The following is a 27,361-nucleotide window of genomic DNA, read 5'->3' on the forward strand; positions in this document are numbered from 1 at the left end:
ATGTGCATTTTAACCTTTCATATGCAACTTTTCAACTGTCATGTATGAGTATTAAGCAGCTCTTTTAACTTACATACCCCACCACTTTCTAAACTACTAATGCTTTAATATAGATTTTAATGAGGAAGCTGACAATTTCATTTCCTCTATAAAAATAGCTTTACTAGATCTTACTTAAGCTAGAGCAATGTGTAAGAACATCTACACCTTTCCTGCATCAGTGTTGTCAATAGCTGATTGGGATGGTGGCTGAAGTGAAATGTCCCAGGAATCAAAACAAGCATCCACACAAACTGGATTTATCAGATCTAGCTGTGTGTAAGGTGGGTGGTTTTTTCCCCCCCATTTATTTTTATTTAGGAAGTGAAATTAAAACTTGTAAACTATCAATACAAATGCCAAGGTACATGAGATATGCAGAGGTACTTTTATCATTTTTTGAATTTCTCACAAATGTTTCCTACATAATCCAACATTCAACAGGGAAACAATACAAGTGTTTCATGTAAGCCTGTATACAATGAAAAACCAGGATATTTTTACAAGTTACAGAGTATCAAATTGCCAATTCTTTAAAAATGTCTACCTCATTCAATTGAAAGATGTGAAATCAAAATGTATTTATTAGAGGTACACCATCTTTCATCTCTATAACAGTGTTATTTGATACAGCAAGGCTGTCAATGACCAGACTTCAGGTGGAATCTACCATTGTAACTCAGATATCACAAAGTTTTAAAGATTTTATTCACATACAGTTAGTAATATAGACAAATGTGCTGCAAATCAAGTAAATAGGGGCAAACACTTGCAACAAACCCAAACCTAACCCAACTTTTGCATATGTTGCAATTTATTCCCAAGCAGCAAAGCTTTGAACCATGGTATTTTCACCAATACACTTTAATTTGCCAAAACACAAGTCTATATCAGAAGCAGAAGAACTTAACAGCAATTTTCAATTACAATTTCTTGAGGGGGGGGGCCCCAAAAAGAGAATCAATTTTAGATATTACCTTCATGAATATCTAAAAAAATGACAACCAAGTATAGATTCACTAAATTTATTTTAAAAATCATAAAACATTTCTTACAAAAGAGTATTACATTCTGCACACTGCTCTGAATGGATGCCAGGAACATGTGGACTACTAATATTTTCCCCCTTCGGGAAAAAAAAAAAAATACAGTGTACATAAAGCAGGGTGTTCACAATAGTTACAGAAAAACATTACAGAATACCACCAACTAACAAAAATAAAAACCACTCTCTCTGCTGCTGTTTCAAAATTCCAATGTTAGTCTCGCGCGCCACCCTGTTTCCCCCCCCCAAATATTTGTAAGGAACTAAAACATTACATCTGGTGGACAGCAAAGCTTTCACTACACCTCAAATGCAGAACACCTATGAAGCAGAGGAATGTTGGCTTTTTAAACAGAAGCAGATAAAAAAAAAAGATGCAGGACTCCTTCAGTTCTTCACTAGTCTTAGAAAAACTTTCCAGAATACTGCTTCACACTATAAAAAAGAAAAAATATCTTGCATTAGAATCCTTCAACATCTGCATACTGCTTCACACTATAAAAGAAAAAGAAAAAAAAAGCATGTATTAGAATGGTTGAACATACATTTTGCATCAATATTTACACACATTTTTAAAAAAAATCGAAATTACAAGTTCTCAAAACACTTGCATATTTTTAAAGACTAAAGATTTAATTCACATTTAAGCATTAGTACTCTGAAGTCCAACATTCAAGTCAATTATCACAAAATATTTACTAGTTAGCCAACATGTTAATACAGAAAAATTAAGCAAATTAAATCTAAAGCTGTTAATATTTGGCAGAAAAGACAAGGTAATGCCAGTAAGGTGTGAAATGCTGCATTAACAGCACCAATCGTTTTCAACTTGTCCTGTAGAGGCATGGCCTGTGCCATATGGCAGACTGCGATTTGTTGTCGATTTAGTTATCTAAAAACAACAAAATCACTAGTCTTCCACACAGAACTAGACCAACATCCACTGAAATCTTCTATATTTTCTACAGGCTCTATATAATTTATTAGAAGTAGTTTTTGCAGCAGTTTTCACCAGAGAAATGAGAGGACTGCTTGGTTAAGGCGTCTTCCAGCAAGATTAGTTTTGAGGGCGTCTTCATTTTAGTAAGAATGGAGAACAAAAGAGAATAAAGGCAAAACTACCAAGTGTAGAAGTCAGGTCCTAATATAGATATTTTTAAAATCCTGCCTTCTAAAAGCTACATCATATAAATAGAGAAGAAGAGCTTTAGAATTTAGTGGGAGTGCAACATTAAAACTTCAACTTGCCTGTTCTGCAGTAAATACTGTGCATTCTGTATCTGATCCTGTGTGCCTGTAATAGTTATTATCCGGTCTTCTGAGCCTTCTAAAGGTTCATCAATTTTGATTGAAGCCCCTGATTCATGACGTATTTGTTTGATCCTCTGACCTCCTTTCCCAATAATAGATCCAGCCAACTAGGGAAAAAAAAAAAAAAAAAAAAAAAAAAAGGTCAGTCATTTACATTTTAATATAAAATTTCTCTGTAAAAGCAGTTACAAAATACAAGGTATTACTCTCAGTAGTTTCTATGATTTTTAAGAGTGCCAATGGAAATTGCTCCCTTGTAGCCACGATTTGTTTGCAGCATTTGTGAGAAATAGTCAAATTGACTAAGCAAAAAATCAAGCTGACTAGTCTATTTTCATTGCTCAAGATCAGTAAAATACTAAACTTTTACTATTAATTATTTTTGTAAAACAGACAAAATGAACATTCAATAAGCGAAGAGTGGCAGTTTGGAAAAATGTGTACAATATAGAAAGAAAAAGGTAAGCATCTGAAATATTTTTGGTTCATTTATACAATCTGGGGAAGATGTTTTAGAGAGCTATTACAAAACTACAAAAAGAATAAAATACTTACATCTTTGGGAATCGTTACTTGTGTTGTGATGATGGGTCCACCGAGATCACCATATGATCCACGACCCCCTGCATAAGAATAGTCTGATTTAAACGTATGCATCAAGTCCTTATAATACTAAACAATAAATCATGCGTAAAATCTATAAATATGAACTTACCATATCCAGACCCACCCTCAAACTATAGGAAAAAAGAAAAAGGCTTAGTGTTCTTATTTAATGAAACAAACATTTAGATGAGACAAACTTTTGTAGCAAATGTACTTAGCACTCATTAAAGGTGCTGAATTGTTAACTCTGGGTGTATCTACATAGCAAACAAAAACCTATGGCTGGCCCATGCCAGCCGACTCGGACTCAGGCTGTGCGGTTGTTTCATTGTTCTGTAGATTTCCAGACTTGGGCTGGAGCCTGGAAGTCTAAAGAACAATGAAATAGCCCCACAGCACAAGCTCAAGTCAGCTGGCCTGGGCCAGCCGTGATTTTTTTCTTTGCTGTGTAGACATACCATCTGAAGACTAACCCCATTTTGTGCAAAAAAACCCACCACAGTGCCATAGAAGCATATACAGAAAGAAAATGATTGCTCTGCACAATCTTCCCAGCCCATGTACCTCAGCCCTACTCTAGAAGAAACATCTAGGAGTGAGATACATATTCAGATCCTTGGTATCATTGCTAAGTTAACAAAAGAATGTGAATAATGATATTTAGATATGCCACCAAGTGGACATCTCACAGTAGTGACCTACTGATCCAAGATCCGAACTTATGACTCAGAAACGAAAAGCTCACCATTTCAACGCCACCTAAACGACTTGGTATGAGATAACAGCTCAAGTGCTCTAAAACTTTCTTTTGAGCCCAAATATGTGACTTAGAGTCTGCAGATCATATCAGCCCTCCTCTCACTCTACCTAGGTCTAGGCCAACGGTTCTCAACCTGCAGCCTGCTTGCAGCCCAATTGGCACATACCTGTAACCCATGTGACTCCATGTAGCCCATAGAGAACTGCATATGAGAACCACTGGTCTAGGCAAAATCAAGTGGCAATTGTAAGGCAATGCTTTAAGAAGGTTAGCCCCAATATAATGTGCTCCCCAATAGCCATAGCCGCCCCCCCTCCCCAATCCAGGGTAGAAAAGTGTTAAAAAGAATCAGAGCACATGATCAGTGCAGAAAACTGTCACTACTCGCATGGAACTTCACTTGATGAAGTCTACAGTGCTTCTTCACTTTATGCACTTAATTATCCAATCTTCCTGATTAAACATATTTTAACCGATTCCTCTAATTTATCACGTGTAACCTCTTACGCCCTTTTTTAATATGTAAAACTAACTAGATATGGATACTTATTAAAATTCAAATTATAATTCAGCAAATTAGTCAGAAATATGGGAACATGCAGAATTGTTATTGGTTTGCAGAGTTGCTCCTTAAAATAATCTCGCATTTACCTGCTACCTCTGGTCCTTTTTGAGAACTATGCCAAAAAGGAAGCTATTTAGAACCAAATGTTCAGTTAATCATCTGTTCCTAAGCAACAAATAATGGTGTAATCATGTTACTTAGCAATAGAGTTATCAATGCAGTATAACAGAACTTACAGTGGAACACAAAAAGAGGAGAAAGAAGCCACTGTACAGGGCTTCATTCAAAACGATGATTTTATATTTTATCTGTACACTCAAATAGTACAAAGGCTATAGACCAAACAATGCATAACTGATAAGATGCTTATCCATAAGTGTATGTAATAACTTAATTTTAACAGTTTCATAATTAAAATTTAGCATGATAAACCCAATAAAATATTTAGCTTCTTACCAAGAACTCGTTAGAGTACATTGCCTCAGCAGATACACAGTGGGATACAAGCACAAACAGTGCTGTTGTAATGGAAATTTCTGCAAAGCAGCAAGTGATGTGGTGGTAGAGTAATAGCATCTCATGGATCAAATGTTAGGACTAAAAAAAGGGGCAAAAGGGGAGAGTGGATCTAAAGAGGCAAGATATTGAAATAACAATAGAATCTTTTTACCATTATCTCCTTTGACAAAGCTTCTGCACATTTGTACTCTGGGATATTAATTGGTAGTACAATTCCCAGGAGAAAGCCTAGCAACCGCAGCACTTGCTCTCAAGAAACGGGAATGCCAAATGAAGTATATGCCTGATGAATCTGTAGCCAAAGCACTAAATGGCAGGTTTCTATAATTTCATAGTACTACACAAGCCTGTCATGGGCTATACCTAAACTGAAGAATTGCCTAATGTCCTTCTCATTGTCTGAGGAGGACACCCTTAACCGGCTAAAAAGGCACTCCCTCAGAAGCAGTTTTAATAGCAGACCAAAATAAAAAGGAAAGAAGGAGCTTACTCACCAATTCTGGTGGTTGTATGTCATCACAGGCGTCCACATGACATTGCATCATCTTGTGAGACAGGACATGGTAAAGGGAAAGAATGGGGAAAAGAGAAATGTATCTGAGTCCATGTCCTCACGCAGACCTATAGCTAACCAAGCGAAGGTGTGCATGTACAAACACACACGGTGGAGATGTGTAGGGGAATACCCTTGTGCTCCCAACCACCTGCCCCAGTACAGAGTACTGAAAAGGGAGAAGGAACCAAAGGGGCCATTCCGTTTCCTCTAAATTCTGGCCAGTTGCAGGGCTTCCTCCCTTTTATTTTTGGAAGGGGGAGCTTGAAATGGCTCATCATCACTCATTCTCTGCCCTTTGGATGGGACAGATTTTCCCGTTAAGGATGCAAAAGACAAATAGGGTACTCTGAGTTAGCTTTACCACTTATTGGCAGAAGTTACCCCCAAGCACCAAACCCTCATGCTTACTTCAGATTCCTCTACCTGATGAAACCTCATTTCAATAGTGAGTGAAGAATAATGAAGAGTGGGAAGCTAAGGCGAGCTCTCCTTTTTGCAGAGTGGGAATTGTACTTCCTCCTTACTTTAGTATCCCTACTCATGGAGACAAGATAGGTGAGGTAATATTTTATTGGGCCAGCTTCTGTTGGTGAAAGAGACACGCTTTAGATCTTACACAGAGTTCTTCAGGACCTGCTGTTTCACCAAAGGTGGTCAAGTTAAAGGTATTATCTCACCCACCTTGTCTCTCCATTATCCTGACCCAACATGGCTACAACACTGCAAACAATGGAAGATATCCCCATTCAGAATTGTTTCGCTTGTGCTGAAGGTGTAACCTACTCTCCCTTCTCTCCACTTATGGACTATGTTCCTGACCTTGAGATTCACATAAAACATCTATTGTCAAAAGCTTCAGTTGTTATCTCTGAGTTGTGTTTTACACACAAGTGCTGCTTGTGGCTCCACAGCTAAGTCTGAGTACTTAAAGTAGGGCTAATACCACTGCGTTACAGCCTTACAGCACAACCTTCCTGAAATTACAGCACTCTTTGGGCACAGAATAAACTTCCTAAAATGCTGGAAATAAACCCATACATTAGTTTCAGTTAACGGGTTATTTAAGATGTCCAGTACTCAAAAGTTACATCACATATGTCCCAAGTGATCTTAACTGAACATACAGACCCATCAACAGTTACAAATAACTGAAGTCTCATACACTGGCTACATTTAAAAAAAAAAATTTTTTTTAAAGGAATAATCATACGTTTTTGCCATTATTTTGACATGAAAGGTTCCTCCTTCAGCAAAGCCTCACCAATAATTTTCCACAAAAAACTGCTTGTTATCCTGTGTTTTAGGGCAAATATTAAGCATCTGTACCATGGAATCAATATCCAGAGAGTGGCTACACTAATGTTTAACATGTTAAACTTGACTTAGTTGGCAATTAACTCACTGAAGGTTAAATAAAAAAATCTGTTTCTGATAAAACCCAATGTAAGTGAAGCTGCCATCAACAAAATGACTTATTTGAAAATGACCACCATTTCCCATTACTCCCAATGGGATTGGTGGCACCCTACAGTGGCTGTCAGGGGCTACCATCTTCCCCTAGGGCAGCTTGACATCATCCACACTGGGAGCAACGGAAGGCTGTGACCATTCTGAAAGTGAGTATTTGCTCTGCTGAAGGAGAAACGTTCAGTAATGGGGTGAGGGTGGGGAGAAAAAGCTACCTGTTGCACCAGGTCTACTCATCAGCAATAGCAAGTGGACATTTGTGGGTGGTCTAAGAAAATTTGGGGTACTGGCGGGAAGGGGGGGGAAACTGGTGTGCATGTATGGAAGGAGGAGAAAATTAGGGGATATGCATAGGGAAGCGTGAAGATCAGGAATTGGGGTATCTGACAATATACGCAGGCTGCTTTGCGTCCATCTACACTTACACAAAGCAGACCAATCACGATAGTGAATTTTGCTTTAAAAAAAAAAGTGACATCTTATTTTCAAATGATTAGAAATATCACATGGTAATAAACCTGTCAAACTGGAGTTAAGGTTTGAGTACAAATCAATAATGTAACAACCAATAACGTCAAAAAAAATCCAAACATGTTATACTATGCAGCAAAAGCATCCCAAAATAACATTAATTCCATCCTGTCATGACACCATTCAACCACAATACATTTATTAGTGTGTAAGTGTTTGCAGTTGCAGATTAAATTAAACAGATTTTTAAGTGTTCAGGGATGTTTCCCCTCTCCTCTCTTGGCATCATTGCAGGGTAGAATAGAGCTGGCCTTTAAAGCAATTAAGGTTAACAAGTTTTGATTTCTTTTGATTTAAACAATTTGAATTTCCTGGATTTTTTAACATTTGGATTTGGGATAATTACAACACCCTTGTAATGCTTTCACCATTATGATAATGATATGTACTCAACTTTAACAATAGTTTAATGGAGTTTTTAATTTGGAAATATACACTTATGGAAAAAACTTGAACCTGTGTTTAGAGATTAGCTATTAGGATACTGATACTTTTATCAAAATGCTAGAAATGTTCTCCCCTCTGCCACCTGCATTTGTGGAAATCTGCACACTGCCCATTTTAGAATCTCCCCTCCCACTCTTTATAGATAAATTACACCATGTTAAATATAAGGAAATAAATCTTCTCTTTTCCTTTCTTTGATATGTTTCCTAAGAGAGATTTAAAGAATAAGGAAGATAAAGAAAACAACTATGTGTTATCTACTACAGGGCCAGCTGTCAAGGAAGTAATGTCTTTTTTAATCAATCCCTTTCCATTCCTCTCATGTAGCTACTGTGCAAGTTTCCAATCTATTGGTACCTCCAGTTTGTTTGAATTATCCCAGTAAATTAACTTAAGTACACCTCTACCCCGATATAACGTGACCTGATATAATACGAATTTGGATATAGCGCGGTAAAGCAGTGCTGGGGGTGGGGGGTTTTGCTGTGCATTCCGGTGGATCAAAGCAAGTTCAATATAACGCGGTAAGATTTCTTTGGCTCCCAAGGACAGCGTTATATCAAGGTAGAGGTGTAGTAACACTGCTTTTTGTTTTAGGATTTTTTTTTTTAAACACAATGTACAATTATTCTGTGGAACTCTCTGCTATAAATCACCATCAAGGCCAAGAAATTAGCAGGATTAAAGAATTAGACATTTCTATGAACAAGAGTATCCAGAGTAATAGTAAACACATTAAAAAACCAAAAGCCCCAGTCTCTCCACCCCCATAAATCCTCATGTTTTAGGGCTTAAAACCAGTCTCAAATTACTGGTAACAGAAGGAAACTTTCCCTGGGGCAGGTTATCCCCTAATTGCAGTTTCTTGCAGCATCTTCCTCTGAATCATCTGGTACTAGTCCTTGTTGGCAAGAGGCTAGAAGACCATATGGACCACTAGCCTGACCCAGTAAGGTAATTCCTATATTCCTAATAAGCTACCCATTAAGTGTGTTTATAATTGTTTTAATTAGAACATTGCACTTTTTGCAGCTTAAGGTGAAGCAACATGGAAGTGGAAAAACTCATTTACTGTCCAGAAAGACAACAGCTTCAGTATTTATGTCAGATTTCCTTAGAAGTTTTTTTCTTTTAGTAAATGAATTTAATTGTGTATAACCTTCAATGTCAACCATCCGTTTGTGCAGATATTGCTAATATTTATTTATGAAACATTATGTGCCAACAGTGGTTTTTCCCTTTTTATTTTTAAGGATCAGAAATCTCTGCCTGAGATTTCTTAAAGATTTTGTATTACAGTTAATTTTGATCTTATTTGCTTTTGTATGTGCTTCATCTGGTTGATAATTAACATTTTCTAAAATCTAATAAACTATTAAGACATACCATGACACAGCTTCTGAATGAGCAGAACAGAAACAGCAGCTAAATTATAAAACTGGAAACATGTTTCACTTTGAAATGGAGATTGACTTCTTAGGTTTGCAATTCCCAGCTGCACATAATTCATGTAATCCATTCTATAAAAGTTTTTGGGAAAAAATTGGTTTGAAGGCAACTATTTATCTAGCCTGGACTAGATTCAAATCCAATGTCTAGCAATATATAGTTCTAGCTCTTATCTGAGAATATAGACTTGAATATTCCAATCTAACGTATTTTAAGTGAGGAGAACCAAAAGTTAAAAAACACCAACAACTTTTCCTTTTTCAGGATCTGAAAGATTTGTAACGATTCTTAACTGTCAGACAAAGTTCATAACCGAAACTGAAAAGATCGCAAACTACCAAATCTATTTACCTTCAGTCTGGATAGAAAATCTAATAGTTCTAAGTCAAGAGAGCTGGGACTACTGCAGGAAATGTTGACACCAAAAGTGCTGAGCACAAGTTGGGGATAAGAGAATAACAGGACTCACGCTGGTAACAGGAAAAAAAAGTGGCAGAGAAAAACAAGCACTCCTGTGTGCTTCACTGCCATCCAGCCACGTGGCAGCTGAATGCCGGATCTTTTCCTGTCTTATCAGAATAATGTTGTCCTGCCTTTTGAGTCATTAGAGTTATATAAACGTGATCCTACTTTCTGAAAATGGCCTTTACTAGAGTCCTTCAGGGACTATATTCATATTGGTTCTGCTGAGACTCAGACATTCTGCTAGAGAATTGTCCTTTCCTGTTAAGTGAAGGCAGCTGGGAAGATCTTATGCTTTATGTATCACTACTCCTACAGGCTCTGTCTCCAATCAGGAGCAGCATCTTTATATTTCACACAGAACCATACTTCCCAAAACACACATGTACAGTTGAGGTTGCTGGGACATTAGAATTTTTGCTGGCCCTAAGAACAGCAAATGGATTCAATCGGTTTTGGGGAAGCAGCATTCTAGGCAGAGTATATGTGATCATAAAAGTGAATTAAGCTTGTAATATGAGGAGACAGAAAAAAAGTGAATTAAGCTTGTAATATGAGGGAACAGAAAAAAAGTGAACTGATTTCTGTAGCTGTTTTAAGATAAGAAGATGCATTCTCAAATCTTGAGACTTCTGTTCTGCGAGCAACTCTTAGGGCTAGTCTACACTGGGGGGGAGAGGAGATCGATCTAAGATACGCAACTTCAGCTATGTGAATAGCGTAGCTGAAGTTTAAGTATCTAAGATCGAATTACCTGGGGTCCACATGGCGCGGGATCGATGGCCGTGCTACCGCCGCTCGTGGAGTTCCAGAGTCGACGGTGAGCGCATTCGGGGATCAATATATTGCGTCTTAACGAGACGCGATATATCAATCCCAGATAAATCTACTGCTACCCGCTGATACGGCGGGTAGTGAAGACGTACCAGAAGGTCACCAAACAATCAAAGGACACCCAATAAAAGTTGGCTTGAATGGGACACAGTGGACTTTCTAGGTTTATTCCATGTTTGAGTCCATAATAAAGAACATTACTATGTGAAGAGAATATTTTGAAGAGATTGTGCTTCAATCACTCCAGAAGTCTTTTCAGACACAGATCAAAATATGAAAATCAGTCTTGAGAACATGAGATTGGAAGTTGTCAAATGGAAGGCAATATCATCTGGTATTTGCATCTGTTGATTAGTTCAGTTTCTGAAGATGCAGGAGTAGAAAACTCTTTCACAATTACAAGAGGAAACTCTTCCCTTCAATACTTCTGAGAAATTTCTACTTCCCTGTTACATAAGGATAGTAACTTCCTGCCATAGCAGGTTGTGAAGTATCGAAGAGTTGGATAAGGATGGAGTGCAACTGGATCACATAGCTTTCTTGAACTCTAACATCACAGATCAGTATTCTCAACTTTATGTTACATGGAAGAGCTACAGAGAGAAGAAAAAGGCATGTCTCATCAAACTTACTGCTTTCTTTGAGGTTCCAGACTGAGCCAACAGAGTAGAGAACAATACCTTAGATCAGTGTTACCTCAGTGATTCATCTCCCTGGTGCCCAAAATGAGCTTTGATATACACTTTCCACATGCCCTCAACAAGTCTTAAGAAGAGGAAACCTGAAATTTGTTGTGACAGTGGATGACTACTGTGAATGTTTCTTTCTGAATCAAGACTGACAGCCTGAACAGCGAAGCTGTTAGTGTAGTTTTGTTTTAGTGAAGGGGTCCAACCTTCAATGGATATACATCTCTACCCCAATATAAAGCAACCCAATATAACATGAATTCGGATATAACACGACAAATCAGCACTCGGGGGAGGGGAGGAGGGGCGCTCCAGCGGATCAAAGCAAGTTCGATATAACAGTGTCACCTATAACTCGTTAAGATTTTTTGGCTCCCAAGGACAGCGTTATATCGAAGTAGAGATGTATTTTCATACCAGCTAGGAGCCCCGAGGACTCCACTTGTGCATATCTATACAGATTTAGCAGGTAACCACAGCCTTTGCAGCTATGATCACTCAACACTGTCAATGAATATGCACTGAAATTTTGCAAGAGGATATTTAGCTTTCTTAAAAATCAAACAGAAAATATTACAGATATAATTATGCCTGGGAGAAAATTTGTAAGAAAAGAATGACCTGAAAAATGGCAAAACTTAATGCCTAGTAGCCAACTAAGCCTTTCTTCCTAATTTCCTTTGCTCCAGATTTTTCTGCAGATATGGAGAACAAAGAACCAGGAATGGGACAGAGAAAGGAATATGCAAAAGCCTTGCTAGAGGATTTGATGCAGATTATTCAGATTCTTCACCACAGGCGTTATGGATACAGGGGTGAACCAAAGACATAGCAGATTTCAGTAATCTGTCACTAAGAAGCAAAGACAGTATCATTCTGACAAGATTCCAAACCAGACTGTACATTTAAGTCTTTTCTTGAGTTAAAGACACTTCCAACTCCAGATTTTCTGACATCCTGATCAAGAAGCCTTAAAACTACCCTCAAGTCACCACCACTTAATGTTGGAGCAATGGAAAGAAACACTCAAAGACTGACAGTTTATGCTCAACCTTGCCTTATGATCACTAATCCAGTGATCAGACATCGTGAACAGGTCAATTCTAACCTTTATACAAGAAAAAATGATCAAATAAGGTAAAGAATCAATATCACAGAGTTTCTAGGAGTCGAGAGAGAAAATACCCCAGGCTTCTCTGTGAACTCTTCAATCCTCACGCTCTAGACAAGAGACGATTATCTTATAGAAAAAGTAACTTTTGTCAGGGTAGACGGACTAGAAATCTCTCTATGGACTTCTCTTGTCCCCTAAAGTTCATCAGGCGCCTTGTGACCATGAAACAAATGGGCTGTATTGACAGAATCTGACAAACTGCGAAGGACAAGAGAAGTTAATGGAAAATAGCTGTGAGAGCACATATTTACTAGCAAAATTCAAAATCACTGGTAAAAATCACAAGTCTATTTTTTCCTAACGTGAACAAGGATCTAGATGAGGGGTTCTCACAACTCATTTTTGGTGGCCTCAGAGTGCGGCCACCAACTCTTGCTGGTGGCCGCTCTGACAATTTCCCCTAAAATACTTAATTAACTTTAGAAAAAACAAATATGCACATGTACATGTCCAAATCATTAACATTTATCTATATAGGGTTTTTTGTTGTTGCGCACTCAATAATACAAATAATGTACAGTTGTCTCTATTCTTTACTGGACCAAAACAGAATAGAAACATAAATAAGGTGCTTTGAACATTTTTGTCTTTTTTCTTGTTGTTTCTTTTGCTTTTTTGGGTTGCTGGTTTGGGGTTTTTTTAAACTTGTTAGCTATAAGTAAGTCTGCCGTGAAAAGTGGTATTTGTATGTTTGTTAGTATCGCTTTTCACAGCAGACTTACTCAGCCCCAGCAAGCCTGGGGCCAAATTAAGCCCCGGATGGGGAGGTGGGTTCAGAGGCAGCAGGGGCCAGAGGTGATAGGGGGGTGGGGGCAAGCTCAGGGACAGAGCCCGCCACCATACAGCCAGGGAACGGAATCCAAAACCCCACACACAGGGGACAAGGCCTGGGGACAGAGCCCGAAGCCCCGTGGCTGGAGCCTGCCATCCGCCACCCTAGCTTAACCCCACCACTCCCGGGAAGGTGGGGAACTCACTAACTGCCTGCCTGCTCCTCCAACTTGTGTCTCCCCAGAAGGAGGCAGGGCCCTGGGGAGGGGCTGCTGCTGATGGCCGCATTTGAGAAATGCTGAACTAGATGTTTGTGGGTACATTTAGAGACAGAAGGCATAGAAAAGCCATTTGTGAAACATCAAATTTATAAATTCTGATTGGAGTACAGATTGAGTTGAAATCCAGGTACCTCTGGAATTTACCTGAACTCTCAATCTAGAGGAAAAAAGAATCAAGTGAAGAACATGAGTGATAAGATATTCAAGGTAACTGGGTGCAGGTGACAATCTGCAGAAAAGTGGAAACTGACATCTGAGACTTGCACTGGGGGCCAAATGTGCAGTACCTGCAGCACGATCCAACAACACTAGAATAGAAAGCAGCAAACCATCTGAATACTCATATTTGGCTTGCCTTTTAACTCAAAATCATTCTTGGACCAATGGCATCTCTCAAACGATGGCCCCAACTTTAAGTCAGGGTAGCACTCCATCACTTTTTCTGAAGCCACAATGGTAAGTTCCAGAAGCTTCAGAATACACAAAGCCACAAAGATCCAATAGCTTTAGATCTTAACATCTTAGATATTTTTCTATGAAAAGCACTTTTAGACAAGATGTGCACAGCACTATGTGGGCAGAACTTCTCCTGCTGACATAGCCACCACTGTTCGTTTAGGTGGGTTTATTATGTTGACAAGTCAGCATAGTGGCTACACGAGTGATCATGCAGCTGCACTGCTGTAAGCTTGCCAGTGTAGACATGGCTTAACAGTGTCTCAGCTATCTACAAGATCCAACACACTGTTTAGCTTGGGTAGTTAGCACATATTCAAGATGAAGTGGCCTATTAGCACCCATGTGGTCATAGGACAAAAAGGCGAGGTAGTGTAGCCATGCCCTCAAGTCTCCACTTGCAGATGCAGAGAGCTGGGAGTTAAACCAGCCTTCAGAGACTGCAGCTGGGAAAACGCTGCCGTGTTTACACTGTCAGCTGCAAACACACTGGTGTGGCCACATTAGTAGCTCTTGCATCGCCACAAAGAGCAGTGCATTGTGGTGGCTATCCCAGCATACAAGTGGCTGCAACATGCCTTTCAAATGGGGGGGAGGGGGGAGAGCGGAGTGCGACAGGGAGTGTGTTGTGTGTATGTGGGGGGGAGGGAAGTGTTTTTTTGGGGTGCTGAGTGTGTCAGCATGCTGTCTTGTAAGTTCAGACAGCAGCAAACACCCCCCCCCCCCTTCACACACTCACAGCAGCAGCATTCCACAGTAATGGTTGCTTTGTCACGGGCAGATAAGCATGCTGGGCTGTCAGAAACGGAGCTTTGAAAAGGCATATCCACATTCTTGCAGCGGATTGCAAAACAATGACAAGAATGGCCACTCGACTTCAGGAGATTATGCAGTAATGCAACACCTTGTTCACACTGATGCCTGGGCGATTCAGCCAGGGCACACCCTGAAACGGATAGAGCACCACAGCTGACAATAGCAGGAAAACAAGCTGGCTGAGGCAGTGGTGTATGCCCCTTGTAGCTTCAGTCCTAAATGTCCCTTTCCATGAGGGAACTGTGAAGTGTTCCTTTTGCACTGTTCTGATGGGCCCCTGCTTGCTAGAACATTGAGAAACAAAAGCAGCTATTTGAAGAGGCAATTCTTGAAAGAGAACAAACAAATAAGGTTTTTTCGTGACCACATGGTAAATTACAATACAAATTAAAATCCTTACCATTCCATCGTAACGGTCTCCAGGTCTGCCCCTCCGGTCATAAGACATAAGATCTCTACAATGAAGAAAAACAAAACAAAACTGGTGTAATTTACGTATTTTCACTTATGTAAGGTCACATTTTAGTTCAAAATTACTAACTCAATTTGATAATCTGCAAAGAACACAGGAAACAACAAATTCTACTCAATTTTATAGGTCTTTGCACAACAACTCACCCGCCACGAGGAGGCGGAGGAGGAGGAAGAGGAAGATTACGTGCTCTGCTACCACCTCTGCCACCACGACCTGGAGGAGGAGGAGGGGGTCCTCTGCGAGGGCTCATGTCATCATAATCTCTTCTTGATGGTGGCATGGGACGCCCACCACGACCAGGAGGCATTCGATCAAAGCCTCCCCTTCCACGCATTGGAAATCCTACCGGACGTCCCCTTCTATCATCAAACATCATTGTGAAGCCACCATAGTCATATGTTTCATCATAGAAATTGGGATCATACGGCTGTGCCCGTCCTTTGATTGGAGACTAATTAAAAAGTAAAGACAGTTCGCATTTGACTGTTAAAATTAATAAACCTCAGTATAATACACAAAAGTATAAAACAATACCACCAATTTAAAAAGAGTTTGAAAATTATCCCTGTACACTTTGATAAGTATCATGTTTGTGAAGAGTACATCTAGCAACCCTGGCATGTCCTCACTTTATCCACAGAACAGGAACAGAAGAGGCAGTACGAGCATGAACTTCCCTATTAGGCAATGTCTACGCTACCACTTATGTCAGCAAAATTTTAAGTCGCTCAGGGGTGTGAATATTCCACCCCACTGAAAAACAAATTATGCCGGCATAAGCGCTAGTGTGCACAGCATCATGTCGGCAGGAGAGCTTCTCCCGCTGCTTACTGAGGGTGGATTAATTATGCCAACAGGAGAGATCTCTTCCGTTGGCACAGAGCCTCTACATGAGAGCTCTTCCAGTGGCACAGCTGAATTGCAATGCTGCACTGCTGAAAGCTGTCAGGTGTAGACAACAGCCTTAATATGCTTCCTATGAAGTTCTACTCTGCTGGAGACACCACTCAAGGATCAGAGAGTAATTCAGTTTCTGTGCCCATTCTTTTCTGATTTTATTCCATCCCGGACTCCCCTTATATCATTCAGTATACAAGAGAAGGGGACCAATGCCTTTTTTGTAGAAATACTGCCTTTTTTTAAAAAAAATTGTAAAAAGACAATGTTTTCTAAAATTAGCCTGAAAACTTATTTAACACAGGACATCAGTAGCCAAATAGTAAACTTTTGGTTATAATTTCCATATGCTAGAATAGAAATGGAATCCTGAAGACTGAAGTGTCATACACCTATCTTGAAAACATCTAGGCCCCTCATAAACAAAATACTGATCTTTTAATAAATTAATCTAAAAACATGTTACCTCTGATATAAGATCCAGGATGATCTTGATGCATTCCACAACTCTATCAGGCTTTCCACCAATAAGCACTACTCTGTCCGTGGAATGAGGACAGCACTCTTGAAAAAGTTTAATGGTGGTCTGAGTGTTCTGTTAAAAAAAAGAAACATTTCAAATAGAAGTACTTAAGCACAACTTCAATAGCTTATGAAGAAAACTAACAAAAAAGCCAACAATCTCTCTCTCTCTGTGTATTTGTGTGTGTGTATATATATATATATATATATATATATATATACACACACACATACACACAAATAAGAGAGATATGGTCAACTTAACCTAGTCAATTAAAATTCTTAGTAATTTCAGGTACATTTGGTTCCTGAGGTCCTCAGCAAACGTCTGAAACCGATTCTGCACAACATTGTCAAATGCACAAACTGAAGGAGAAATTTTTTTCCTCTCATCTTTCAGTTATAGTAACCCAAGATTCATTTTAATGATAGGATAGATTTAACTTTTAATGTAGGTCATTGTCTAATGTGGTACAGAAATAATAAAGATCTTAGGCTGCCTATTTTGTTTTACAGTTGAAATATTAAATATTTGACTATTTTAGACAATACAAAACCCAAGTAATTAAGGTTATACCAATCTGTTTTGAAAAGCTAATGATGCATCTCAATTATTAATGGTTTAAAACGAAAGATTAAATATTAAATAATAGATCAATTTTATCAGTATAGAAATTTAAAATCAGTGGACAAGAAAAATTTATTTTTTTTTGTATATAAAAACCATTACACCAATTAAGAGAAGTCAGGGATTTAGGTATTATTGGTAAAAATTTGTTACCGAACAGCAGCATGTGAAAAATATTAGAATCTTCTAAGCAACTATAATTTTACAGATTTGTAGGACTAGCTCTATCAGTATCAGGCTATTTTTCATAGCCTTCCAAAAGCTAGGTAAACATTTACTAAGTTATTTGACCCGACATAGCCTAAATTTTTTGTATTGGTGTCCATGCTATGCAACACAATATATAATGGTTATAAATACTGCATATTTATAAAATAAACAAAAATGTTAAGGACCTCTTCACAAGTTTCTACGATGTTTTTTTTTTTGTGGGGGGGGGGGGGGGGGGAGTGATCCAATTAGACGTCAACACAGTGCACTTTAGTGGACAGGATGGACCAAAAGTCCTAGGCTTTATCACCATCTGTCCCTGGCTCACTGTAGCCAATCCTACAATAAGCTATGTACAAGCAGACCCCTTCGCTAGCATGGAAATCTGATGTCAAGTCAGTTCTGAATAAGTCACATTGCCAGTGTTAAAGATATAGCAGTCACTGACTGCACCTCCCCCCCATGCTGGAACCCACCTATAAATACAAAAGTAGTAAATAGCTTATAAGACCAAACTGGATAACGGAGGGGGGGTGGGGGGGATTATGATACCTCTCGGAGTTCTTTGATTTTAGCACCCTTGACGCCAATAATTCCTCCTGCCAGACTTTGGTGAATCAACAGCCTTAGCTCACAGTCAAAGTCACTTCCTTTGTAGTGCTGGTACTGTGGTAAAAGTTCATAGAAAATTTGTACACAAAAAAAGATCAGCAAAATATAGCACAAATCTTTCTTGTATAAATATTTAGCATAGGGCTATTCTGATTCTTTCAGATCTTACAAACTTCTAAACAGATCTATAGCTGACCAACAAAGACTGAAATTTGTTTCTGTATTTGCTATGCTTTGACTACATAACCACTGAAGAACCATGCAGCACTGCATGGGGTCAAGATAGCATGTTGCAACATCAGAACCAGAGCAAGTAAAATGAAGCGTTTAGTTAGGAATGTTCTCAATGTCCATTTTTGCCTGATTATTGGAAGCATTTTAGTAGTTGTGAAGTATCAAATTCTTGTATGTTTGTAGCTCACAGCTGACTTATGTTAAGCCTTAAGAATTTTTTTTTCTGCGATTTGTGATAAAACTGAATCCAAAAACTGATCTCTTAAATTACTGATACTTACTGTCTAAGAGTTTGTAACACTTCCCTCAATTAAAAGAAGCTTAATTTACATATAAAGAACAACACAGACAGAATTGTCATTTGATGTTTTACATTTCTGAAGATGCAAGTAGAAGAAAAAGGCGTACCTCTTCTAAGGTAGGGATAATTTTCTTCAAAATTTCTCCAATTGTTTCAATATCTGCACTTATACTCAATATGCTGTCAAAGGCCACAAGTGCCAGATAATAAAGAGAAGGTAAAAAAAAAAGTAGAAGTAAGTTTTGCATTCATAATCATAGAACTCAAACAAACTTACTACAGAGTAGAATTTACAGTATTCCCCATTTAAAATAAACCTGTTTACTGAATTTACAACACATGCATCTTTGTTTATGCCCAATATATACACATGATAAATTTAAGATTAGGTCTTGCAGAGGCAGAGAGAGCAAGAGACAGAGCAAAAGACAGAGCAAGAGAGAAAATGGGATTTTGGAAGGGCTCAGATTAAGTGGGCAAGAAACTGACGCAGAACTGAAAAGTCGAAGTGAATATTTGTGTTCCCCACCACCACTAATTTAGGATATCCTCGCTATTACATTGGTAAAACTGGCACACCTTCTCATAGGAAAAGTGGGGATATGCAAGTGGTGAACATTATATTCGGAGTAAGGTTATGAGACCAGTTAGAAATTACTAATGGGGCTCTGCAAGAAAACAAATACAATGCAAGACAAAACAAAACAACAAAAACAAAACAAAACAAAAACAAAAAAAAACCCACCCCACAATAAAAAGACAACACAAATAAATAAAAAGACAACACAAATGAGAAGTGAAGGGAAGTGAACCAGAGAGTTAGCATTTATTCAGAAAAAATTATGAACAGGCAATGTTGGGGGAGCAAGGTGGGCCACAAAGACAGAGCGAGAGACTATTTTGAAACAATTTGATTTACAATGCAGCGAATATGCAACACTTGAAGCTGTGCTCCTTCCATTGAAATAAAATTAGTGGATTGTTTGGGTGGGCAACTCACGTAAAAGTTCAGTGACAAAAAGACTTAATGGGGAAAATAAGACAGAAAACTTGAAAAAAACAATACACCGTCTATAAGGGGATACTATTTAATTATATAAAAGGCAGGTAATAAAATACATTTCTCTCTTTCTAATCAGGCAGTGAGGCATAAACTGTTGGGACATACCGCTCGGGGCCACTGCTGTCTGGGACTGAAACACTGGCATTGTACTGCATTGATCATTGGCGTTCGTGGATGTTGGCATTGGGCATGGGCATTCAATCGGAAGTTGTCAAGTATGGCACCCGTTTGGCAACGAGCACATTTTTGGGCATAGCCAACCAGGGTTTTCACATGGGCGTTCAGGGGCGGATGGGCCAACGTCATGATGGGCAACGCAGGGGCAAGTCGATCCAGTACATGGGCAACGGAGATATGTGGCCAAAAAAACAAGGAGAGGGAAAAGGGGGAAAAGCAATAAATTTTAATTTAATACAAACTATACTCATTACTCTCAATTAATGAAACAAGATTAAGTTGTTCTGAAGACTAACACAATAACGGATTGCTACATTGACTGTGGCTTAACATTTATGGACCTTAAAATGAGTTACTTGATCTAACTATACTACTTTTTACTTTTAGCATACGATGTTTCAGTAGTAGGCTGGCTCATGAGGGTAGACACAAAACCTGTTGAGATTCAGATTACTGAAATCCTGGGCAAACTGGGAACGTTAATATTCCAGATAATTATATATAATATCTGGATTTGTTTTTTCCTTTAATAAAAACACTAGCTGCCAAAGAAGTCAGTTAATGTACATATGATTCCTGACCAATTTCAATTCTAGTTGGTGTTTATGAACTTCCAAGCACAATTTTTCAAGGAGTTCAGCTTACATATTTAAAATTTAAACAATCTAATGAAAAAGGTAGACCAATCTGATATCAACTGTGAAATGATATACTACCAAATACTGTGTTTAACAAAGTGTCTTTCAAAAAAAGAAAAACTGCTGAAATCATATCTGATGTCAAGAACAAGAGTGTAAACTAATGAAATTTCTTTTTAAGTGTTGTCAAGTTTTATAAACATTTTATAGAATTTATATTGAACATGTGTCTAATCACAAGAGTCAACCCACTATAAAATGTGAATAGTAGATAAATCATGATCATTTAAAATCTTCCAAGTTACAGAATAAAATGTTTCTATGCTGTTCTATACCCATATTTAAATCATGCAATCTTCTTAACATTAATGTCTTTGTGCTTCATGTGCAAGCTGTTAAAGTAAGAACAGATGGACAGTTTTAAAAAAGGAAGTTTAAAAAATATTCATCTATCATTGGGTTAAGCCAGCCACCTGCAATGGTTTTCAGTAATACTATAATTGATTCACACATATGGGAAATGGTGCAATTAAGGGTTTTAAGCTCTGTCAATATTTCTAATTAAGATGTTAACTCACTTGAAGTGTATAATTTAGTGGAATCCTGTTAAAACGCAAAGAGGTTTAATACAAACCTCCTCCAACATAACTCAATCTGGGTTTTAATTACAATATAAACTCAAAAACCTTGAGGTTATCTAGTCTAACAGTCATTACAAATGGCTTGTAACTAGACTACTGAGGTCTACAACTGATTTTCTCAATTTCTAGAAATGCATGTAATCAGGTTTAAATGCAGTGTTCTGAAAGAATCGTTAAATTAGTTCGAACTTTCAAATACTCACGTCTGTACGAAGTGCCTTAATATTTTTGCCACCTTTTCCAATCACTGCTCCAGCATTCTGAAAAAATATTCAAAAATTACACAATGCCAATGCGAATTTTATTTTTTCCAAAGAGAAGTAAGTTTAAAAGTGACATTTACTTTTGCACCAGGTTGATTTTAGGATGCCTTTAAAGACATTTTTTTAAAAAGGGTTCAAATTAAATGATGGTGAAGAAACTGAGACAAGCTATGCAAACTGAAAAAAGGCTGATAGAGCTGCTAATGCTCAATTAAGAAAAAGCAAAATTTTGCAATCTAATCAAATTTCTATGTCAACTTTAAATTTCTGGGTGTTTCAGTCTGCATCACTACAATATCAAGATATAGTTCACCTCTGAAAAGTGACGGAGAAAAAATGCATTATGAGGTTCCACATTTCTTGTGTAGGTCAATGGCTTTCAGATTAAATCTGTTCAGTTTAAGAGGTTTATCCTCTTAATTGCCAGCACTATAAAATTTGACTTTTAGATTGTACAATGCTCCTTGACCACTACTTGTAAGAGAGTGTCTACAGTCCAAGTGTTGCCCTTGATTACCCCATGCAACTCCCAGTTCACATGTAGAATCCACCATGTTGTGTAAAGTTAAAAATGGTAAAAATCTTACTTCAACTAAAATAAAGTAGGTATAATTGAATACCTATAGAGAGATTTGCTGAGTAAGGTGATGCCAATTTAGACGGTCACTTTTCTGAGTAAGTCTGCATTTCAAGTTTTTGATTAGCAGAATAAATTTGCAACAGTCTATAAAATTGGTAGATGTTCAACTGGCAAATAAATGTATCAAACTAGGCTGTTACACTGACTGGTATATTAAAATCTCTTGATTACTATGCAGCAGGTTCTTGGAATACCACGTACAGTTAAAGAAACATAAATCCCAACACTAAAAACCCCAAATAGAATACTTTACTTCAGCAAAATGTAAAACCAAGCTGTGCCCAAATTTTGATGACTGTAGGGCAATTTCTGAGAGAACCAAGGAGTCAGCCAAAGCAAGATTATCACCTTCTGTCTCAGTGTCACAGATAAATATAGACACAGTGGGGGTAAATCTTAAACTAGAGTAAACTGACATATAAAAATGTACATCCACTGAGGAGCTACCCTGTATTCTTCCACACTGCTGTTTGTTTACTATGAGGGTAACTTTAAAACCAGCACTGTTGAAAACCAGAATTATAAAAATTCACAGGCATAATTTCCTCCCCCATATTTAAGTTCATGATCCCAATTTAACAATGTTCCCCGTACAGCCTTATTATCTGAGGTTAATGAATGATATTTGGGTTCAAATAAACAATATTTAGTGCAGGCCCAGAAAATAGCCTGCACTTTAGCTGTTATTGTTTAACTTCTTGGTTACTGGCTTAAAATGTGAGACCTTAAAATCAGTAAGGACTAATCCTTGTAAAATTACATTAAAAAAAAAAAATCACTTTTTCTCTGCAACATCCCATCACCACATTCAATATTCCAAACCAGTCAAGTTTCATTTGACTATTTTAAAAGATGAACTACACAGTATTGCTATTTCTGCTACAACACTACACATTAGTTCTCTCAGCAGAGTGAAAAATAAAGGTTTTCTTTACTTTTTTTAATAAACCTTCAACTAGAAACGCAAGCACCAAGATTATATGCTTTGCTATGATTGTCTACATAATTACAACAACACACTTTAAGGGGGCAACATATTTCAAGTATATTACTTTGCTCTGAAGCAGGATGCGCAGTTCTACCATTTCATCAGTGTTGCGAGATCTTTTGAAAGCCTGTTCTTCTTCCATATCTTCTGCAGGACGTTTTCCTATAGTTTCATAGGGAAGGAATGCAAACACTCATTTAGCTTTCTCTATGCCATATTCAAAATGTGTGCACTTCGACCACACGGATCAATGTTCTTGATTAAGCTTTCTGTCTGATTAAGCGGATACCAATGTCAAATCCATAAGCTGAATATACTGAATATCTGTAACAAAATAACTTACAATTCCAATACAAGAATTGTGGTAATTAAGATTCTTACAGAATGATGACCTTAATATTGCAATCATTTATAATCTATGAAGTACAGTTTAAACCAAGATGTTGGGTGTTTGTTGCTTTCATGAAATTTAGGACTCACGATTTATTAAGACAGCACTAGTGTCATCATGAGAACGTTTTAGAATTTACAAAATTCTCAAAAGATTAACACTAACATATCCAAAAGGTTGAAAGCAGTTTACCCCATTGCTGAGTACTACTGGAATAATTTGCAATGGAACAATTCAAATACTCTCTTCACAAGTTGGCATCAATTACTATGAAAATTGAATTATTGCTGCTGTTTTGAATTTTACCACTGATTAGAAGATCTTGAGTAAGCACTATGTGTAGCTCTTTTGTGCAAAATACTAAGTAAATAAAAGCGTACAACAATGATGCTGACTAGTACTTGCTTCTGTTGAATACAAATACGAGCTAAATAATGGATGGGTAATGAAACAATTTTTAAATCATTAGCTTTGACACTTATTTGATTAACAAAAACATGCAGTAATGCACTGACAAGATAGCTAACCAAACACACAGCACTGAATCAAAATTAAAAATGTAACATTATTGGACCATTAAGAAATTCTAAAGTGTCATAATCAATGCATAAGAGGTACTGCTACCTACGGTACTGAAAACATTCAGTACATCCAAGGTTTTATATATATAGTTCTTTTATAGAACTTACCATTTGTCTCTGTGTTGGTAAAGGTCTCCTCTTGCTGTTCAGTCTCCATCACTACCTTTTATTTTTAGACTGGTAAATGGAACCTGTTAAAGAATAAAAAGGCTAGCACAAGTACTCTTTACAGAAAAAAAATCAAACTGTGCATCTTGCTAAAAGGAACAATCAAAGAGACAACTGCTTCTAGAACTTACGATTATATATCCTTGCAGAGCAAAACTGAAGTGTTCTGGGCGGGATCAAAACCAACAGCCTATTGCTTCAGTAGCCTATGAAAACCAACATACATTAGTTTTAGTCTTGTTCATTTACAGTTATAGTCACAGTCTTGAACGAAAGCACATCGAAGTCGATGCATTAAGCTTTCACTGTTAACACTATTATCCAGTTTTTCTTTAGACTCAGACAGCATGAGGCCTTAACATAAAAAGGCCAACAACTGATTTTTCCCACTTCCAGTTAAAATGTAGTTACTGAAATATTGTTTTGCATTTGTTCATAATTTTCAGATTATGTTTAGCAGCATTTCAGTATTCACATTTTACTCAACAAATGGGAACTTCAAATTCTAAAATTAAATGAGCCAAATCAATCATTATTACACACAGTACACTAACACTTGCACTTCACACTTATGCAAATCTTATTTTGAGGAGTTTCCACAGTCTATCTGTAAATAGGAGAGTACTCAAGTACAATTACAAAAGCCAGTAACAATGTATTAAGCCACATCAACTTGTTCTTAATAGGGCTTTTAACTGCAACATCAGCTATGAGTCGTTAGAATGATAAAATCTACTTGTAAACTTAGACAGGATGACTTTACGAAAAGCACTGCATTGTATAAACGAATTTTACCCTCATGTATACATATACAATGGCTATCAAACATTAAAAGCAGTTGAATGCATTCAAGTGTAAACTATACATTTGCCTGCTTGTGTAAGTCTGCATAAGAATGTTCAAAAATTGCATTGTCTGAAATCCTATGATAGATTTGAACAGTATTCTTTAAATCCCCATTTCAACTAAACACGTCAAAAATAGGTTTCCTAGGCTAACAAAAACTCCATGCTGGTTTAGAATTCTTGGTAGTCTCACCTTGAAGTTTGACTTAATATTGTTGATTAATTCAGGATAGTTAACATGTTTATGCAGACCAATGGGCACTACCCATAGTAATATTATAAAAGTTTGCATTATTCTAGAAACAAATATTTGGAGAGTGTCCAAACTAACCTTTGTAAATGTATATTAACTATCTGAAATGAACGCCACTATTAACTGGGGGATAAAAAAAAAGTCTAGTGCAGACACATTTTCAATTCTGTATTTCTGCCACAATCGAGGAAAATAGTGAACTCCAGAAAGTTCAAATGGATTGTGAATATATATGCCACTCGGGATGTAACCGTGACATTTCCGAGCCTTATTTACATTGCTACTAACACCACTAGGAAAGCCCATAAACGTAGCCATTGATACGCCCCATATTTACTGAGCTGCTCAGAGACGGCTGGAATGCTCCCAAACGGGAGTGGTGTGTGGCTAATTCACGCTGGCTATAGTGCTAGGCTAGAAAATGGCGATTCAAAAGCATTATACGAATAAAGCAGCAAGTCATAAACACTGTACAAGAACCGATATTCATTAAGGCAGTGGAAGGGAGATTAGAGTGCCTACAACGTGCCCTGTGCGGGTGTAACCCCTCTGCGCATCGGGACGGGAGGAGCTAGCGGAGATTGGCCACAACAGCCGCACCTCACGATGTGAAGCGGGGGAGGGTCGGCCGTCACCCCAACCTACTCGCCCAACAAACGGGACACTCGCTGTCTGAGAAGCGAGCAGCCCGCCGCAGGATTCGGCCGGTCCCGGTGTCGGCTCTGAGATAGCTGTCCCGCCCCCAACCCCCCCGCTGGCTGAGCCACCCAGCCTAACCACCCGGGGCCCGCGTCGCGCTCAGAAGGGGAGGAAGAGGCCGACCGGCCGAGTTATATAATCTCTTCTTCTCCCCCCGAAATGACTCCGGCTCTCCTCTCCCTGAACTGCCGCCGTGAAAGAGAAGAAATGGCGGCCGCTGTAATGGCGCCTACGCGCTGCTAGGCGGAGCCGGGAGCGGAAAAGCCACCACCACGCGGTCACACGGAGGCCTACCCCCTGGCTGCCCGGGCCGACACAAAAGAGGCGCCTGGGAGCCTCGCATCATGTCCTGCTCGGGCGGATAAAGGCCTCCCAGCGAGAAAGGAGCCCCCCGCCGCCACGATCGCCCTGTGGGAACCGAGGCCCAACCCGGATCCCACGGAAATCGACACAGGCCCTGCATAGGTCACAGGCCGCCGCGCAGATTAGATGCCTCTCCCCGATTGCGCGCCCTGATCCCACCCCAGCCAGCCCCCCACACCGTTAGCAAAACTAGCTCGCGGAGATCATGGCCGACTGCGGTGGGAGGGGGGAGAATCTCGGCGTGTGCGGGGACACGGCGAGGGGGGCTACAATCCCTCAGGGCACTGACCCACTCAACCCACCCCAGCGAAGGGGGAGACTTCTGCCCCCGGGCAAAGGAGGCAGTGCCCTGGTGCGGGAAGGGAGCTGGAGCTGGCAACGTGACAGTGCAGGCCAAGGCCCGCTTACAACCAGGCCGCCCGCATCGCTGTGTCAAGAGACGGATTGGCGCAAGCGTGGCCCGACTTCATTTATAGCGGGAGGAGGAATCCCACGCGCTGCGATGTTCCCCCCTCCCCTCAGGGCCTCTCCTGGCTGCGTCTTACCGCGCTGCGCGCTCGCTGGTCCCCGGCAGCAACACACCAGCCGCCTGCCCCACCGACTCGAGTGTGAGAGAAAGGAGTGTGGAAAGGAGCAGCCCCCACCACCAACGCGCACACACAGAGCACTTTGAGCCTATTGGCTCAGCCTACAACCCAAGACGGCACGTCACCGCTCTATTGGCTAGTAGAGCTGCCCATCGCGGCTAAAGGCGGTTCCCACTTAGCCCCGCCCTCCGTGGTAGCTACGCAAATCGATTTGGGCCCGAAAACCGTAACAAAGGTGCCCGGCTTTATTCTCCGGTCGCTCCGTATCGCACCGGCATGTCGGACACCCTTTACCTGACAGGCAGGAGTCACGATACAGGCGACGACAGCAACACGAACCAGCAGGCGGTGTAAGGGAGGCAAGAGCGACCTCCGTCGTGTGGAGAGAAAATGGCGTTTGTGAAAAC

The 27,361-nt window shown here is 39.1% G+C and overlaps 1 protein-coding gene across 3 annotated transcripts; it reads right to left on the reverse strand.

Annotated features, from left to right (window-relative positions):
• Positions 1 to 413: 413 nt before the first annotated feature.
• Positions 414 to 27,340, reverse strand: HNRNPK (heterogeneous nuclear ribonucleoprotein K). Of its 3 annotated transcripts, none has more exons than XM_054032068.1 (16): positions 27,249 to 27,340; positions 24,339 to 24,413; positions 24,148 to 24,230; positions 23,132 to 23,229; positions 21,380 to 21,436; positions 19,826 to 19,869; positions 18,765 to 18,837; positions 18,063 to 18,176; positions 16,617 to 16,745; positions 15,397 to 15,704; positions 15,179 to 15,233; positions 5,340 to 5,390; positions 3,111 to 3,132; positions 2,951 to 3,033; positions 2,333 to 2,502; positions 414 to 1,519 (listed from the first exon to the last, which is right to left on the reverse strand). In XM_054032068.1, the coding sequence occupies exons 3-16, from the start codon at positions 24,194 to 24,196 to the stop codon at positions 1,489 to 1,491; spliced, it is 1,284 nt and encodes a 427-aa protein (XP_053888043.1). In that variant the 5' UTR covers positions 24,197 to 24,230; positions 24,339 to 24,413; positions 27,249 to 27,340; the 3' UTR covers positions 414 to 1,488. The 3 variants fall into 3 exon arrangements, with proteins under 3 accessions (XP_053888043.1, XP_053888041.1, XP_053888042.1); XM_054032066.1 differs by having other exon boundaries at positions 414 to 1,579; positions 27,249 to 27,338; XM_054032067.1 differs by lacking the exon at positions 27,249 to 27,340 and adding an exon at positions 26,913 to 27,019 and having other exon boundaries at positions 414 to 1,579.
• Between the last annotated feature and the right edge of the window lie 21 nt (positions 27,341 to 27,361).

This window comes from Malaclemys terrapin, chromosome 6, assembly GCF_027887155.1.
Source record: "Malaclemys terrapin pileata isolate rMalTer1 chromosome 6, rMalTer1.hap1, whole genome shotgun sequence".
NCBI lineage: Eukaryota > Metazoa > Chordata > Testudines > Emydidae > Malaclemys > Malaclemys terrapin.